The 16,707-nt window shown below is 41.7% G+C and overlaps 1 protein-coding gene across 1 annotated transcript in view; it reads right to left on the reverse strand.

The window, feature by feature from the left end:
- GPR176 (G protein-coupled receptor 176) overlaps positions 1-12,996 on the reverse strand; it is a 38,650-nt gene extending 25,654 nt beyond the window's left edge. The window contains exon 1 of the mRNA XM_018565092.1: positions 12,424-12,996. Within this exon, the coding sequence (XP_018420594.1) occupies positions 12,424-12,616 (193 nt within the window). The 5' untranslated portion in view covers positions 12,617-12,996. The remainder of the gene's footprint in view (positions 1-12,423) is intronic.
- Between the last annotated feature and the right edge of the window lie 3,711 nt (positions 12,997-16,707).

Here is a 16,707-nt window from a genome sequence, read left to right on the forward strand (position 1 = left end):
TTCCGCATTCTTGTGTCACTCTCCAGCTTCAGATGCTGGAGAGAAGCTGATGAAGCAGATCTCTGCTTCATCAGCTTCTTCAGGGGGGTCCTAGGTGACATTAGGGGTCTTGGAGACCCCTGATGTCTCCATAAAGAGGACCTGTCACCTCTTTTGCTATCACATAGAGGGGTTTCTCAGCCCCCTCTGTGATAGCAATAAAGTTAAGTGAAAAAAAATAAAAAATAGGAAAAAAATTTAAAGTTTCCCCCCAAATTTTTTTAAAGTTACACATAAAAAAATGTTTTTTTTTTTTTTTAAAGTCCCCACCCCTACATACACGCATGTAAACATGCGTCAGGTGCGCATACCTGCGAAAACGACAATTGCGCCCATCACGCCGCACATGTTACATATCGCCGCGAGCGTCGGAATGAGAGCGATAATTCTGGGGTCATCAATCGACTGATAACACTAAACTGATGAGCTGTAAAAGCTTTTAAAGCGTCGCTTATGGCCAATTTTGGGTATGTTATTATTTTCCGATTTCGCGAGTGCGCGCAATTTTTAAGCCTGACATGTTTGGTGTCTATTTACCCGACGTAACCCGATCTTTTATATTTTACCAAAAAAGTGGGTAATATTAGTTGTTTTATAACATAATGTAAAAAAAAACTTTTTTTTTTTCAAAATTCTCAGTAATTTCTCCTGAATATAGTAAAAAATAAAACCCCCAGTGGTGATTAAATACCACCAAAAGAAAGCTCTATCTGTCCCCAAAAAATGGTATTAAATTAATTTCAGTACAGCGTTACATGACGGAATAAACGTCAGTCAAAGTACCGCAGCGCTGAATACTGAAAAATGACCTGGCCAGGAAGGGGGTCTAAACACCTGGTCTTCAAGCTGTTAAAGAAGAACTCCAGGTACATTTTTTATTAACCCTTGTAGTGGGGCTACAAAAAGTTATACTAACCTGGTCCTTGGGGCCAACTTGCTCTTAGACCAGTCCCTGGAGCTTCTCTCCCCCTCTGCTGCCGGTCCCTGAGTCATCACATTCTATACAGTGTATAGGACATGAGGATGGCGAAAAAAACACCATTGCTGCAGCAGAGGAGGAGAGAGACTGCAGGGACCGCCGTCACCGCTGGCCAGCTTGGAAGATCGGGTGAGTATAACTTTCAGCCCTAGACCAAAATGAGCTATTAACCCTTGCTGCCCTACAAGTAAGGGGCAGCATTGTTAGCCATTCACTGCATAGTATATAGGGATTTGGTTGATGGGAAGGGAAAGCAGAGGGTTGATACTATCTGTGTTACTGGTCCCTCACTACATAATCACAGGCTAGGGTGATCCTTGACCACGCTGAAGAGTTTTAAGTTCAGCAGAGAAGAGAGTGGTCAGACTGGCTGTGCTGTCTGACAGGGATGACTGAATTAGAAAATTAGAAAAGCGGCCGATTTTCTTTTCTTGGCATGTAAGGCAATTCACACTTATGTATTTCAACTGTAAATTTAGCTGGATTTTTTCCAGACTGAGAAGGTTTGACGGAGGAATAAGGTCAGTGCAGAGCTTGTCAATCAGTGTGGTCAACCTGCCGCATGTCGGTTGCCCTCAGTGATCAGTGTCTGCCTAGCTAACACAGGAGAGTATGGAGACATCTCCAGGTGGCTTTGTGGCATACATATTCCAGTGCAGTGAGAACTTGGGGGGGGGGCAGACTGGCCATTTGATATAAAAAATAGAACACATACATGAACATTTTTAGTGTTTTTTCTCCCAGATATAGGAGTTACACTTCAGAACATTAACATTGCTATAAATATCAGAAGCAGAACCCTGTGTAAAAGGTCTTGAGCTCCACTATAATAAATATTATTCAATAAACAACATTTCCACTTCCTTTCTGTTTTAGCTCTGATCATCCATTAATACCGATCCAATTCTAAATATAACCTGCCAGTTTGGTCTAATTATTGTGTATTCCGGCAGCTAAAAATACATTCTGGCTCTTGCCTAGCACTCCTTTCCCCTGAGTCTGCCACTATCCCCGGCTTGGTTGCTGTGGTAACCATGTCCTTTCACACATCCCCCTGCTTCTATGTATAGTTTGAAGCCTTTTTCCTTTAGTGTATCTTGTAGCAATTACACTTCTGAACCCCATTCAGCAGTATATCTGAGTCATAAGAGAACAGAACTATACCACATCCATAATGTCCTGCTGTTTGTGACACAATAAACAAGGACTCTTATGTAATGTTGTTTTGTCTCACAGCAGCCGTCCATGCACAAATGACCTTATACAAATGCTTGTGCTGATCTCACACCTAGCAGCACTGTGGTATTGGTGCACCTTGTAAATGTTTTTTTTGGGAGCAACTCACCTGAGGATACTTTGTTGTGTAATCACCTAAATAAAAAGCTGATTTCACCACCAGCTTTGAGCAGACTTCTGGGAGTAGTGGTGATCTGATTACAAGAGTAAGCCCTCGTTCACACCTGAACATTTTGTAGCGCGTTCTACGCTCGACGAACGCTCTACAAAACGCTCAAAAATATAAATCCCATTGTATTCAATGGTCTCGTTCCCACCTTGGCGTATTTCCGCCCGTCCCTAACGCGCTACGAAACGGCCCACGCCTGAAAAGGTACAGGTACTACTTTGGGCCGTTTTGTTGCGCGTTTCCATTGGGATACAGCCAAGTAGCCTTCGGAAACGCGCGACGGTCGCGCAACTTTTTTACCGCGAATCGCGGTAAAAAAACGTGCGACGGTCGCGCACATGCAATACGCCTAGGTGTGAACGAGACCTAAAGGTGCCCATACACCTGCCGATTCGAGCAGGCTCGAAAACCCGCCGAGAATCGTACGACAAATGCCGCACGGGCCGTTGTGCGCAAGCGCACACTGCCTGTTCAGCATTGCAGTCATCGGAAACCCGCCCCTCAGCGGGGCGGGCTTGCGATGATCGCAAGTACAATCTGCCTGTCCAAGATGGGCAGATCGTATGTTTTTTAATTACCTTACAACCATCGCAAGACAAACGTCTTGCGATGGTTGTAAGGTGTATGGCCAGCTTAAGGGGATGAGAATTCTGGAACTCTCTGTTAATAAATGGAATAACATAACTTGGAACTACCGTATGACCATGCAGAATACCATTAATGCAGAGCTTTACCCCCTTTCACTATAAATCACCTCAGCATGCAGCTCTGCATGCTGATATGAAATCATCTTACATTTATTAGTTAAACAAACAGATTTTTCTTTTATTCACAATTACTGTTTTTCCACTTCCTGGTCCTTCTTAGGAATTAGTGATGTAATATGCCCAAGCGTTGCATCCTGGAAAGGTTACATCAGCTGAACATTGGTGGGAAAGCTCATCTGTAATCTCACAAGATCTCAGGGAAAGGCCTTTTCCTTCCTGCATGGTCACATGTCCTGGTCACATGTACCAGAGTTTCAGGAAGTAAAGAGAGATATATGAGTCTGCCCTTAGTAAAAATGGCCACTGTGAGAAGAATGAGGAGGAAAAAATATATAAGGTATGCAAAGAATAATAAACCTGCAATTATCTAGGAGCATCTGTTTGCAGATTGCCATTACTAAACAATTCTATAGGTGTATTTGTTGTCATTTCAAAGGTATGGGTGACGTTCCTCTTTACATTTAGTATAGAACAGGGATCAGGACATGGCTGTGATGTCTGACAGGGATGATTGAATTAGAAAATGGGCTACATTTTTTTTTTGGGCAGGTAAGCCAATTCACACTTAGGCATTTTATCTGTGAATGTATCTGCCTACAAATACCCTTTCCATATGGAATGGTGACATTTTTCAGACTGAGAAGTTTTGCAGGAGGAACAAATAGTATAGAAGGGAAGTAATATAGTTTTATTACTTGTGGATCATGCCAGTATGTTTGTTACATTTCCATTTCCAGGCCAAGCTGTCCAACAAAAGAGACAGTTACAGGGGCTGACTCAAACCATATAACACAACTCAGGGTGTTCATAATTTATTCATATGATTTAACCTTTTTGCTGCCGCGCACAGCCTCCCCTTTTTCACCTCAGGTGGGCGGACCATTTTTGCTATTGTTCACTTACAGGAGAGCGGTGTGGAGGAGGAGACAGCTGTAAGGCGTGTCACAGGTGGCTGAGCTCTCCTCCATGCACCGCCCACTCATCCTCCTGTGACAGCGAGTCAGGATGGAGAGTGGAGTACAAGCACTCAACGATCCGCTGATCGTTGAGGGTTTGTAAATAATTGAGAACATAGTATGTTTACCGTGTCCCCAATTATGGATGAATTGGAAGTGCTGTACATCACCTCCTGTTTATTCATGATTGTGGACATAGTAACTCGTATATAACATAGTAACTATATCCTCAATCAATGAATGGACAGGAGTATAGAGGCTTCCTGTTCATTCATAACAGGGGCTGCAGAAAGAGATTGAGCACTCAATGTCTTTTTCTACTTCAAAAGGGAAATATTAGGGGTCTGTTTAGACCCCTGATGTTTCCAAAGAGCCCCCAACAGTAAAGAAAAAATAAATAAATAAATTAAAAAATAAAAATAAAATATTTAAAAAAATGTTTTAAAAAGGTTTGAAAAATAATAATTTTCGGTTTCTGCCTGACAAATCTTTTACTTTCGGTTTAGGTCTGACATTTCCACTTCAGTGCACCTCTAGTTTTAATCCTTTCCCACTCTATCCAAAACTAAAAAAGAAGGTTCACTGTAGATAAGGGCTAGTTCACACCGGCCACAGTGCGTTCCGGCCCGATTCAGGCTGGAACGCAATGGATCGCATTGCGGTCGGCTCACTTTGTTGTGGGGAGTGGTGGTGCATTGAACTCAATGGCACTATAGCCATGCCCTCTGGCCAGAATGCGATTGGCCGCACGGGAACGCAAGGCACATCAACGCATGCGGTCCAGTCTGGTCCAGTCAAAAAAAATGCCGCAACCACTATTTTTTCTGACCGGACCGGACCTGAACGCAGACATTGATGTGCCACGCATTCCCATGAGGCCGATCGCATTGCTGTCGGAGGGCGTGGCTACGGTGCCATTAAAATGCACCGCCACGCCACCTCCCGCCCCACAACAAAATGAGCCGCCCGCGATGCGGGCCGGAACGCACTCTGGCTGGTGTGAACTAGCCCTTAGATTACAAGTGTGTTTGTGTGTAAAAAAAAAATGCTATAACCATTTTTCACACCATTTTTGTTTTTTGCATTCTACTAATCTGCACCACAATAGAGCGGGGCATGAACTTAAAAATCGGGTTGTTCGACTACTAATATGAATAACCCATAATATCATAAACCCGAAATAAAATAATAAAACTATTACAAGAAGTTGATAATATGTTGGACCAACTTTTATACAATCACATGCAAATTTGCATCTTATGTGAGCCTGCTCATGTAAAATTTTCTATGCATTTCAAATCTAATCAATCCTTTCTTGGGAACAAGTCTCTAAATTTAAACCAGCTCACATTACAGAACACTCTGATTGTACAATCTCCTTTAGAATTGCCAACAACTGATAGATGAAAGGGCCTAACTATAAAATTGTGTCCATTATATCCAATCAGATAAGCTCTTACACTACATAGTTAATGAAAAAAGATTGTGTATTTAAATTGTAACACGCGTGGCTGTCTAAAGCTGGCCATACACCTATAGATTATCTGCAGATTTTCCATGGTCAGATGGAAAAAGTGCAACAGATTCCTCCATCTATGCTAAACTGTGTGGATGGAGAAATCTCTCACTGGGTCAAGCTTCGTTATCTTGCAAGTCGTCCCCACTTGCTCTCAAAATACCTGAACAATGCCTGCATCCAATCAGATTGTTCAGATATTTTGACAGTTGAGAGCTAAATGTGTTGAGAGCTGTTCTGAGAAGAATGAGCATCTCTCTAGATTTCTGCTGTACTGCAAACGTTTCACTGCAACAGTACTTGGACACCTGGGGCACACAGATTGAGGAGGAGTTCCATGCTCCATGTTCCAGTTACCTTGTGAAATGTGATCTGTGGACGGTACCTCTTCCTAGATGCAAAAAGGAAAAACAGTTTCTAAATACTTCTGCCATGGACAAGAGTCTGAAATCGCTAGAGAAAAGGGAACGCCCTCTTTCTAACTAGATCCAGACTATATTTCTCCACCGTAAAGAGCAACATGCAAAGTGCTTTATTCTACAACAATTAGAATGTATCTATACCCATAACTATCTTTTTTTTAGTTTTGATAGAGTTGAGAAGGAGTAGAGGCTCTGTCAGGTTTACTACTATCCAAGGCTCTGTTAGGGAGATTTTCCCTCACTTTCTGTTCTGGGGACAACCTTTTACCTTGAGAAAGTGTTGGAAAATCTACAATAGGGAAACAAACAACAATAAAAAGCTAAGAGGTTCTGGCATTGTGAGGACAACATTTTATCAGACTGAAGGTTAAGAAATCCCTCCAACTGAGAATCTGATAGTAGTAATCCCAAAAGCACATATAATAAAGAAGTGCTGGGTTTTAAAAACTCTTTCATGCTGTCAAGAAGAGAAAAAATTTAAGTGAGCTGAATATCTCTGGCAAGGTTGCCCTCAAACAGCAAGGCTTCCCTCAATGGGCAAAAAACAGCCAATGTATTTTAAGTGTATTTTACTGTTTATTTAACAGTAATGTATTTTAGGGGCCGAACCAATTCCGTTCATCAGAGGTACAAGAATATTTAGAAAATATAATCCTAACGATGTAAAAAAGAATGATGTTAATGATGAAAGATACTATTTATTATATCCCTGATATAATTAGTACATGGTCGAATGTTAAGATCAAGGGGGAGAATCTACCAAATTGCCAGGAGTGTACTGGTATCAAAAAGGTGGTGTCCCCTTACTCAGGGGTAATGTTGTTAATGATATGTCTACAAGTCTTACTTTTGAGCCTTTTGTTCACTCACAATACAGATTATAGGAATAAACGTTCTTAATACTGACATGTTTCCTCTAGATGTGTTACTGGGAGAAACAAGGAGCAAATGCCATCGAAAATGTTGGTATGACACAGTTAAATTATCCAACCAGGGGCGAATTGACCACACGGGCACATCACCGACCCCCCCATCCCATGCCCTTTACAACCCACATGGAAGGGGACGCAGCTGTGTTACAGCGGAGCCGCGCTAAACAGAATAAAAACCTATTTCCGACCTATTTGGATGAATAAGAGACCTTGTATCCCTCGTATGATACTGTATACTCATAGACTACAGGGGGGGCAGCTTAGATTAACCAACTTTCTTTGCGTCCCACCACGCGTGATACCCTTTTGTGTTTTTTTTTGGAGTTGCCCAACTGTGACCAAATCCCGATTTCTTCTTTACTAAGGCTCCAGCAATCAGCCTGATGGACAGCACTAAGTCCCCTGATGCGTCACAGCTTGAACATGTGGGATTTAGTATGTTCCTCCCCTAAGCTAAGATCCCAGTTTCTCCCCCTTTTACCTATCATGCACAATCCTTTATTCCCCCCGGGGTGAAGACCAACCAGAATCCTTTAGTTGGTGGACTACCCACCATTTTTTGCTTGTACACCATTTTCTCTCCTATTGCAGATTTCCAGAATGGAAAACACTGAGGGAATGTCATGCTATACCCTCATCAGAATAATTTTTTTTGCTACCTGCAACTGACAGGCAGACAGAAGATCACTTCTCTCATGAGTAAGACATCATTTTGAACATGTTTGCTTACATTCCCCAGGCTCAACTGGTCTCATTTCTCACTTGTACTCTTCTTTGAATTCTACTCTCTCTCCCCTGTTCTATATAGGTAACTGGAACGAAAACTTGCCTACATTGTCTGAAACCTTGGATTAGGAGGATTGGAGGGGGATCTGGGCTTGTATACCTAAATGCTCTTTTAATACATCTATACTGAAGTCTGCTTATAAAGTCTGTATGCGGTGGTACTAAGTTCCTTCACAAATAGCAAAGGCGAACCCAATGTATAGTGATCAATGCTTCCAGGGATGTGGCTAAACAGGTGACGTCCATGTGGATAAAAGGGGCACATCACTTGATATAAGGACTGGATAAAGTTTGATCACTTGATGATAATACTTTTTTTTGTGTTCAATGTAGATGGAAGCATAGCCCTGTCTAGCAGGGGAGGAGATGTAATATTTTTCTGCTGTAGTTCACTTACAGGTCTCCTCCCCAGTCTAACCTTCGGAGTGAATATCGAAAAAAGAAGCAGCAGACGGATGAGCTCATCTCTCTGTCACTGTGATCTATCCTCCTATCAGCATGATCCTTGCACTGCAGCCCAACTTATTGGCTCCTTATGCTGCTTCTCCCTTCTCTGTTTTGAGATCTGCTGTACAGGGACTGCAAGAGGCTGATACCATGCAGCTCTATACAGCTCTATATTACATAGTAACATAGTATTTGAGGTTGAAAGACACAGGTCCATCAAGTTCAACCTATTGTGCGTGTGTATGTGATTGTGCATGTGTATGCGTGTATACGGGTCCCTGTGTGATCTTGTTTTTAAAAGCACCTGTACCCCTGTATGTTATGGTCTCTGAGGAAGGTAACTAAATACTTTTTGAATGACTCAGTACTCTCAGCTGATACCACTGCTCGTGGCTGCGAATTCCAGATTTTAATAGCTCTGACTGAAAAGAAGCCCCTACGCCCTTTGTGGTTAAATCTTTTCTCCACCAGTTTTAGGTATTAATATTCATTAATATATGTATTTTTTGGTTTAGTCAGGCAATCTAAGTATCTGAATTTGACCTGGTATCAGTCTCTTGCTGTCCTTGTACAGCATGGCTAGAGTGAGAGAGGAAAAAGTAGCACAAGTAGCCACTCAACTCATGTGCTGACAAGAAGCATGCTGATAGGTGAAGAAATCAGTGACAGAGAGATAAATTTAAATTGACATTAAACGCTCTCCCACCTAAATGCTGCTGTAAGCACTCACCCTATTTGATGCCTCTTGATCCAATCATCTTCTTCCTTCCACTCGTTTGTGACAGTCCCACCAGCGTTGGTGCCAGTCTCTGTTCCACCGCAGACTCTTTGTGTCCCACGAAGTCTGTCCAGCGTGCGCGCTCCCGGCTGCGTCCATTCACTGTCATTGTGTTTTCTCCCCCTCCGCTCTACTGCGCATGCGCCCACACACTTCCTGCTTCACAACTATTCGGGGGCCGTGAGTGCTTCAGCCATGAGTGAGCGGCACTAGAACAGGTAAGTTGTAAGGTATTTGCCTATTTTTAATTTTTTTTTAATCATGGGGCCTATATATACTGCTTGCTAGCAGTAGATATAGGCCCCAAAATGAAAGACTTTAATTATACTTTAAAACTATACTGCTTCTATTTTCACTGTTCAAACACAGGGTGGGGTGCAGAGGAGGTGAGTTGAATGATGTTGGCAGTCAGACTGAATACATCTAGAGGTTAAAAAAAAAAGGAAATGCTTTGAAGGACAGCTATGGATTTAAGGCGAATATTGCAGCCAAAGCTTTTTTTTATTTTTTCATCAGCTATTAGCTTTTATCAACAAAATCCATTGACTTTAACTAGGCAGTACACAAGGCAGCACAGAGGCTGTATTTTACCTGCTTTGCATTTCTTTGGACGCACCATGTCCTACTGAGGTGCATTTAAACTGCATGCAAAGCATGTAAAACACAAAAACACAGCCTTTTCTTGTTAAACACATTGTTATGGAATTTAAAATAGAAAAAGCAGCATTTGATAATGCTTGTTGGCTTGAGCCCTTATTGTTGCTACCCTAAGAAAGGTAGTAACTGTGGAATTACCTTGCAAGTATAATTACTGATGAATCAACCCAAATTCGAGCTGTGGGTGGCCTATCTCACCACCAAGTTCGACAAACTCTGACTGAAAAATGGAATGGACCAGATGGAAAATTATCGCTCGAATAGTGACTACATCCATATTCATGTATTCAGACCTCTGTGGGTGCTGACAGACTAGATACAATAGCCAGCACAGGAGATTCCTCCATCCAGGCTGTCTAGCATTGAGAGTGATTGGCTTGAGTATGGCTTGCCTTACTCTGTAATTCCTTCCTGGTATCTGTCTGTCATTCCAAATATGCCTGCTTTCTGTGTCAGTACAGAAGTCTAATGTTTGTTCTCATTTATTTGTGCTTGTGTATAGTCCTGTCTTTAATACCACCACATGCTCAGGTACAGGAGGGATTTGTCAAGTGGTAATTCCAGGAGTCATGCCTGTAGCTATCAGAGTCTTGCAATGCCTCATGGGATTTGTAGTTTCATCACAGCTGGAGCGCCGAGGTTTCTTACCCCTGCCCTGAGCAGAAAAAATGATCTAGACCATAATCCCCTCCTGAATTCCTGCATAGGTATGATGTCTGTACCCTCTCTGTACTGTTGTCCCTGGTCTGATATCTGGCTGGAACTTTTGGCCTCTGATTTTACTACCTAGCCTTCCTGTCAGTATACCATATCTCCTATAACCTATGTCCCAAGAGTCTTAGAGTCCTAAGGGTCTTTAGCTTTCTAATTAACCAGTACCCGCCTCCTGGCTATTACAATGTTATTACAGCTACTAGGAAAAAGTGTATTTACTGTAAAGCAATAGGAGCTTTAGCTGTTTGGCTCCTCCATGAGCTATGCTATGTATAAACTTGCAGTTTTGGAGGCAGTAGGCATGGACACAGTTTTGTAGGGTTTTAGGTAGTGAATTTGGATATGCACAGCTCTCCCTTTACATAGAAAGGACGTTTTTATTGTTTATTGATTTTAATTGTTTCTGCATTTAACACAATATCTTGGTGACAACTAGACTGAATTTCTTTAAAGCAAGTCTTCCCTTTGCCAATGTTTACAGAAACCACTGCAAAATATTAACTTTTTTGCAAAGTTTAGCTGTTGACCAATGACAAAAAAGTCACAATTTGCATATCAGTAACAACACTCTTTAGGTTGCATACCTCCCAACTGTACCTCATTTAGAGGGACTGTCCCTCATTTGCAACCAAATCCCTCTGTCCCTCTTACCTCCTCAGTTGTCCCTCTATTTGGTCTGATGTACAGACATGTATAAAAAAAATGTATTTACCTAATTTAAACATGTTATTCTGCACTAAAACCTTTATCTTATTGTTTGTCCTGTGTAAGCTATTTGAAAACCTTAATAAACATTTATTAATTTAAAAAAACCCTTCATCTTACCTCTTAATTATCTTGTTTGATTTTTCAAAGAGCCAGCATAATGGAAAATCAATGGTGAAAAAAATAACAATTCTGCATTTAACCAATCATTTTTTACATACAAATGAGTCTGCCTAACTGGGTTGGTGTGGCAGGAGTATGTCCAGTGCCTAAATACATTGTGCTGGAATGTGTCCCTCTTTCTCATCTCATAAAGTTGGGAGGTAAGTGAATGCATTAGAAACAACTGATGGAGCAGATTATGGTAACACAACGTTTACATGCTCGGGAAATGTAAAGGTCTGATTTAGGTTTATTTTTCTTATATCAGCATCATTTGTTGCATTTGCCATAATTCTTCCCTGCTGTAAATTATGTTTGTATTGCAATGTTGTTAGGGGGGAAGCTAAGCAAAGACAACATGTATTTACAAGCTTAAAATGTAATATGGACCCGTACTCAGGAAGGCAGGCACAGTGGTAGGTGAGGTAATATGGGGACAACTGGGGACAAAAGGCCATCAAATCAAAACCAGTCTGGCAAGAGCAATGTATGGCATGAAATTACTTTGTCTGATAGTAGATGACCCAAAGTTGAACTCATAACAAAGGTTAGTGTAATCCTAAATGCATAATAGCGGCAATGGAACTTCGCCTTGAAAACAGATAGCCATGTAATTTTATAGGATTGTTAGGATAAAAAGACTGTAGAACAGTTGCATCAAAATTGTACCATTTAAGCACATATTACCACTGACTGCAGTGAATCCAGTTACAGAAACAAGCTGCATTACCACAGTGACCAATGGGAGCACTTCTAGCAGTAGTTGGGTGGTGTATGGAACCTAGTTGGACCAGAAAACAGTGTGGGAATAATCTCAGAGATCTTCCAGCCGGCTGGATTCTCCATACCGCTAATTATTTGATTGTTCAGATCTTCAACTAACAATTGACTACTTCATTCGCTACACATGTGCATTATCACAACGATTTAAGAGCAAAGTTAGTGTGACACCTCGTAATCTGAGATTGAATGAAGAATGGGCGTATCTCCTATCTGATTATCAGATCTGCCTATCCATAGTGAAGGCTTTCAATAGGAGATGGATGAGATAGAATAATAGATATACACATGAAAACATGGCAGTGTATACCTGTCCTGTGATAAGTACCATACAGTGTCTGATAGCCATCACATATAGTAGTGGGATCGTGAACTTACCCAGAAGAGAACCAATGAATATAATAACTTGAATGCTGGTGGTGAAATGTCTGTAGCTCAGCCCATCGCTGCTGCTGCTGCGGTTGCTCCACAGGACTTGAGAATGAGACACGTTCCTAATTTCCAGTGCCCCAGCCTGATAGAAGCCAAGCTCACTCCTGTTTCTGAGGATCAGGCTGCCATTATAACCCATGGCGGTTCTTCTGCCACCTACTGCATGTGTTGCACTGTCAGGGTTTCTCCAGCGGCTGTTCTCAGCATCATGGCTCTGAAGCCCACAGCTCGGTACGCTCCCTGGCTTTGTGCGCCCATCTCAGAATAATTACCTGACAAGTCCAGATAGCGTGCATTTTTTTTTCCTTCAGCCAGTCTTACTCTGGCTCTTTGTATGGCAGGAAGAACATAAGCCTCTCTCTCTGCTTTTCACCCCCAGCGAACATCTCCAAAACAAGATCATGTCAGATGTCGGTGAAAAAGGAGGGGGGGAGAAAGAGCTGACCCTGAATCTCATTGCTCCTCTTGTCCCTTTCTGTGAATCTCCAACACAGGCTCCCTCTCTCCACCTCTCTCTTCTTGTTACAGTCACCGATTCTGATTGGGAAAGGCAACTGAAAGCGTAATCAGTCTTGCAGCTTGATGGCGGGGAACAAAAGAAGAACAGCCTTGAAATGAAATGTCTCCCTCACCTAGTCTAGAAATGCAATGATTGCAGTGGTATGAAAACGCAGCATAGGCTCATTAGCGACTGAGAGCATCAGTATACAGACAGCCTTCATCTACACCCAGTTCACAATGAAGCCTTATCCATTTCAGACTTTATATTTCTTCTGCAATAAAGATGCAATCCCATCATGCCTCAAAAATAAGAGAAATGAAATGTACTAGACAAATGCTGGGTATTAGGAGAATGGTAACTAAACTGTTCCAAGGTTGCTTTCTTATTGACTGTCATGTTATTCTTAAATACTGATCAGTTCTTTTATATTGCCTTTCATTGCAATTCTACCTAGGCCTAGTGGTTAGCAGAATGGCATCTATCCTGGGCAGAAATATGGGGGCTGGGGTAGGCGCAACATGTCCAGGATTATATATGGGAAATAGTGCCAAATGTGCAAATAATAATAATATGCACTGTTCTACATTCTGCTTAGTGTCCAGCACAGAAATTTCAAAGCTTATGTGTGTGATATCGATTACATATGGAGGAAAGGTACATGGATCAGAAAACAATCTCAAAGCCCTATGGAAGATAAGATAGTGCTTACAAATACATTGGAAAACAAAAAGATTTATGAAATTCACACAATTCCAATGTCATCACACCTAACACTACTGTTTTTTAAATATACGTTTCACTTAGCAGGAACAACCGTTTATGCAGGAGGCTCAATTCATAAAGCTAAGGGTGGTGATGCATATTATTTGAAAATTTAAAGGGAATGGCACAATGTGATTGTAGCATGTAATATGAAAACAATCCATTCAGTTGGTAACCGATGTGTAGACCCATACATTATATAGTTGGTGGTAGGACTCAGGCATTATGCACATGGGTGCATTTGGCTGTATAACTTGAAAAGCAGGTGTATTTCCACACCTGGGATACACAGTTGCGATGTACAGGTGCCCGTACTAGTGAGTGGGTGTAGGCGGCTATACGCCCATTTACACCACTCTTCGGTAAACCCACATGCCCCTGGATGCAGCCTACAACCATTATCCTGGCAGATATTTTTTTTTTTATTTTATAGTTTACAGAATGAAGGAAATTGTACAATCAGATGTTACAGTGTATGGTCAACTTAAAAGACCAGGATAAGGGTGCTTATTTCCAAAATAAGTGACAAGTTTTAACAGCCTATGAATCTAATGAGATTTACAAATTACAGTCACATGGCTACAAATAAAGATTCTTATGTTTGTTTTAAAGCATTGTGAAGAAAGCTTATAAAGTCTAAGAAGACGGTGCAGTTTTCTGCAGCAGGAACAACGCACAGAAGGCAGAGGGAGGGGCTTAGGTGAAAGGGGTGGGGCTGAGTATAAATAGGACACTGATTCATTTATGACAAGCCAGTTGACAATCTGTGTGCTGGTTAGTCTGCTTCCACTGTGGCGGCCATGTTGTGTACATTGGTGCTCCCATTACTACCGTAGTGTTGTCACATTCATGTGTTTGCAGCAGCCCTGTGTATTAAAGTCTAAACCATTCACATTCACATGTGAGGCGGAGAGTCTCCATTTTCTACCACCTGTTTGTTGTCTCGGGAGTAGGGATGAGATTCAGGTTTGGGACGCTGGGTTGAGGTTCGTGGACATGATGAACTAATGCGTCAATTCACCCACCTCAATTAATTGTAACTATAATACAATGCAATGGGCTTTCAACTTTGAGAAAAACAATATTGTGCCGAGCTAATAATCATACATATCTAATAAATTGAAACATATATAAATGAGTCACATATATGAGACCCCTGATGAAGTCATGTGTTTTGACATAACGTACGTAGGGCAGAGCTTCTGATGTCACTGCACTGAGCTGAGCCGGACGAACAGGTTTTGTTATCGCTTTGCTGCCATTTGCCCTGCTGGTCTGATCCAGCAATAACCAATGCCTGTACTGTTTACACCATTTTATTGGACGTTACGCACTATGTCCTTGTCCTTTTTCTCTTTCCACCTGGATTTATACTGGTACCTGTGATCTGAGGAGACCTTATCGCCTTTTCTGTGCATGGGCTTCCCTCCCCCATTTAGGCCTGGTTTACACCTGTACGTTTTGTAGCGCGTTCAACACTCTATGAACGCTCTACAAAACGTACAAACTTGAAAATCCCATTGTTTTCTATGGGTATGGTTCACACCTTTCCGTATTTCAGCCCGTCTGAACGCGCTACAAAACGGCCTACGCCCAAAGAAGTACATGTACTTCTTTGGGGCGTTTTGGTCTCGCGTTTCCATTGGGATACAGCCAAGTAGCCCTCGGCAACACGCGTTTGTCGTGCGTTTTTTTTAACCGCGAATCGCATTAAAAACACGCGACGCGAAACGCGCGACAAACGTGCATATTCAATACGCCTAGGTGTGAACCCAGCCTAAGAAGGTAAAAAGCGCATTTGACCTTGCTCTGCGGGTCTACCTCCCCAGGTGAGCACTCACTTGTTGTCATCACTCACTGGGTGGAGGTGAAGGTCTGCCTGCATTGTGTGATTATCCTTACCTGGGAGTTATATGCAGATTGGCTACGAATCATCTGAGGATTTTTTTTGCACAATCACCATTGTTTGCTTTTGTTTTTTCCTTGGGACTTTTTTTTGTCTATATTGCTTTTTTGTCTTTGTGTAGATATTTTCTATGCCTCATTTGTTTGAAGGCTCATATATTTGACTCATTTATGTATGTTGTCAGCTGGCAGAAGGGCCAATAATGGGAGATTTGTTATGTGCCAACCCATTCACTGGCAAAGGGGGGGGGGGGGTGCACAGAGCAGCCATAGTGTCTTGGAAGCTTGGAAGCTGTTGCAGGGAGAGGATAAGGAAAGCTGTCAAACTGTATAGGGAAAATTGGGGTCAGCTAGGAAACTGTACTTTAATTATGATTGCCAGCTCTTTATGCAGTCAACCCCATTGCTCCCTATTATCGGGGGCATTATTTATTTATTGTTTGGTTGATTTGTGATCAGCAGTCACTTAATTATGTTGTCCCATCTATAGCAAACTTTTTAATTTTTTAATTTTGCTGCACAACATTTTTGTTTCAGGGAACATTATCTTGGGTTGTTTTTTTTCATTTTAGGGATATATTGTTATTTTATTGTATGGTGTTAGGGCATTTATTTTAGGTTAAACTGTTTTTTTGCAGCAAGACTTTCCCTTTACAAAGTGTGCTTTCGTTTCTGGGGATATTATTTTTGGGGTTTTATTTAAAGTAGTATTAAACTTTCAGACTTTCTTCAATAATAATGAATCCAGATCAAACAAATATACATTGCCCAGCAAAGTATTTATTTTACATTTTGTGCCCAGCTACTTTCAGTCATCATGTTTCCAAACAGCTCCAACTCTCTCAGCTTCCCTGAACTTCCTGTCCAGTAGAAGATCACAAGAAACAGAGCAATCTCTTGCAGCTGTCCATCTACCAGCTTGGAGAAGGGAGCAGAGGAGTGTCTTGCCTTGTTTTGTCTGTGTTTTTCTGGAGACACACACAGCTTATTTGCACACACAAGGGTGGCTCCATAGGACCCTGCAAGGGGAAGGAGTCTCCCTAAAACAGGATATCTGTGCC

The sequence above is a fragment of the Nanorana parkeri genome, unplaced genomic scaffold (genome assembly GCF_000935625.1).
Source record: "Nanorana parkeri isolate BGI_ZX_2015 unplaced genomic scaffold, ASM93562v1 scaffold812, whole genome shotgun sequence".
In the NCBI taxonomy this organism is placed as follows: domain Eukaryota; kingdom Metazoa; phylum Chordata; class Amphibia; order Anura; family Dicroglossidae; genus Nanorana; species Nanorana parkeri.